Source organism: Neopsephotus bourkii, unplaced genomic scaffold (genome assembly GCF_033783945.1).
Source record: "Neopsephotus bourkii isolate Nb327-2 ecotype Australia unplaced genomic scaffold, CSIRO-AGI_Nbou_v1 NB_1287, whole genome shotgun sequence".
Taxonomy (NCBI): domain Eukaryota; kingdom Metazoa; phylum Chordata; class Aves; order Psittaciformes; family Psittacidae; genus Neopsephotus; species Neopsephotus bourkii.
The window spans coordinates 3742930-3744483 of NW_026901771.1; the positions used below are offsets into that span (position 1 = coordinate 3742930).

Consider the following 1554-nt stretch of genomic DNA (forward strand, 5'->3'; position numbering starts at 1 on the left):
CACATCAAGTCCCAGGGCTTCACACTAAGACTTTGCTTAAATTATTACCTTTCTGCAGAATTAGGTACAACTGGGCCCCTCAAACCACTAGCACAGGTTTTGTCAGGCATAAGGCAGGCACTCCTGTAACCGCTTCTGCACCAGGGAGAAGCATCCGTGCCCCAAAGACACCACTAAGTTTGTGTCCATTCATAAAGCAAGGGCAATTTCGAGACATGGTTTATTCAGGAGCAGACACACAAGCAGGCACAAACCGCCCCGTTCCTGTCGGGTCAGCACCTCCCCCTGTTCGACTGCTCCAAAGCAGTCGAGCATCGCGGCTCGGCGGGGCTGGAGGAGAGGTCCCCGGGCTCAGGAGGTGGCCACTCCGCCAGTACCGGCACCGTGCGGCGGCAGCGTCATGGGCGGCAGGAACATGGCTTTGAGCTTGCCCGACATGCCGGCGATCTCCGGGTCCTGCGACTCGTACGACTTGATCAGCCGGGCGAACTTCAGCACCCCTGCGAGAGAAGGGCTGGGAAGGACGGAGGCGGCCGCCCGTCGGGGGGCCGCCGCTCCGGGGCACTACCCACCTTCACCGTCGCTGCTGAAGCCGTAGGCTTTGATCACGTCCTGCTGGATCTGGGTAGCCACAGGCAGGAGGAACTGCAGCATCTTGCCCATGTCGTTACAGGCGTTGTCCCGCGCCTCCTCCATGCGCTGTGCGTTCTCCGGCGAACCGAAGGCCTTGATCACCTCCGCCAACACCGCTGCGGAAAGCAAACACGCACTCAACCACCGCACAGCGCGACACAGGGCTCCCGGAGCCTCCTGCGGCCCTCACCTACCCTTGGCCTGCTCCGCGGTTAGCGGCGGCGCCGGGGCCTGCGCAGACGCCGCCATGGGGCGCTGCTGACCGGCGGCTGCTCTCCGCTTCCGAGCACCGCGACCCCTCTACCGTGACACCGCTCATGCGCGGCCCCGCCCCGCTCTGCCATTTCACCGGTGGGGGTGGCTTCCCGCTCGGCGGGAAACCTGCTAGACAAATACTAAAAGAGCTGAAATCACTGCAGGTCACGCCCCTTAGCGGCGCACCCGAATGGAGCCGACCCGCCCCAAGGCGAGGGTGAGGGCCGCCGGGCCCCGTTCTTCAACACGTCGCCATCGGTAGGGCTTCCCCTTCGGTCCCGCCCGGTCGCCCCGCCCCGCATCGGCGACAACCACGGAAAGCCCGGCCCGGATTCACCGTCTTGGTCGTATGCAAATATCCAGCTTCCCATTGGTGCCGAGGCGTAAGCTCCGCCCCCCGGCGGAGACGGCTGGGCGTTGCCATGGCACCCCCTGAAGGCCACGCCTCCGCAGGCTTTCCCCTCCCCTGGCCCAGGGCGGTGCTCAGTGGCTTCCCCCTCCCCGCCTGCCTGGCCCCGGCTGGCATCCCCGGTGCTCGCCCCCTGCCCGCAGAGAGCGTGCTTCTGCCCCATGCACTGCTCGCCCTGCACGGGCAGGTAAGCTCCTGGCCCCGGTGAAAAGAAATGAACACAACGCAGTCTGTTTCTGCAAGGGTTTTTTTGATCC

The 1554-nt window shown here is 64.6% G+C and overlaps 1 protein-coding gene and 1 non-coding gene across 2 annotated transcripts; both read right to left on the minus strand.

The window, feature by feature from the left end:
* Positions 1-202: 202 nt before the first annotated feature.
* On the minus strand, positions 203-928 carry CUNH12orf57 (chromosome unknown C12orf57 homolog). The gene is made up of 3 exons (XM_061365628.1): positions 828-928; positions 573-749; positions 203-500 (listed from the first exon to the last, which is right to left on the minus strand). The coding sequence occupies exons 1-3, from the start codon at positions 880-882 to the stop codon at positions 352-354; spliced, it is 381 nt and encodes a 126-aa protein (XP_061221612.1). The 5' UTR covers positions 883-928; the 3' UTR covers positions 203-351.
* Positions 929-989: 61 nt separating this feature from the next.
* LOC133218833 (U7 small nuclear RNA) lies at positions 990-1049 on the minus strand. Its single transcript, XR_009727278.1, has one exon. It is a non-coding gene; the product is annotated as a U7 small nuclear RNA (small nuclear RNA).
* Positions 1050-1554: the final 505 nt, after the last annotated feature.

Bases quoted from the DNA above. Each gene is read 5' to 3' on its own strand.
- CUNH12orf57 (XM_061365628.1), bottom strand. From the start codon at position 882: ATGGCGGCGTCTGCGCAGGCCCCGGCGCCGCCGCTAACCGCGGAGCAG. The intron at 750-827 runs GTAGGTGAGGGC...TGCTTTCCGCAG, and splicing joins AACCGCGGAGCAGGCCAAGG to CGGTGTTGGCGGAGGTGATC. The intron at 501-572 runs GTGGGTAGTGCC...CTTCTCTCGCAG, and splicing joins CTTCAGCAGCGACGGTGAAG to GGGTGCTGAAGTTCGCCCGG.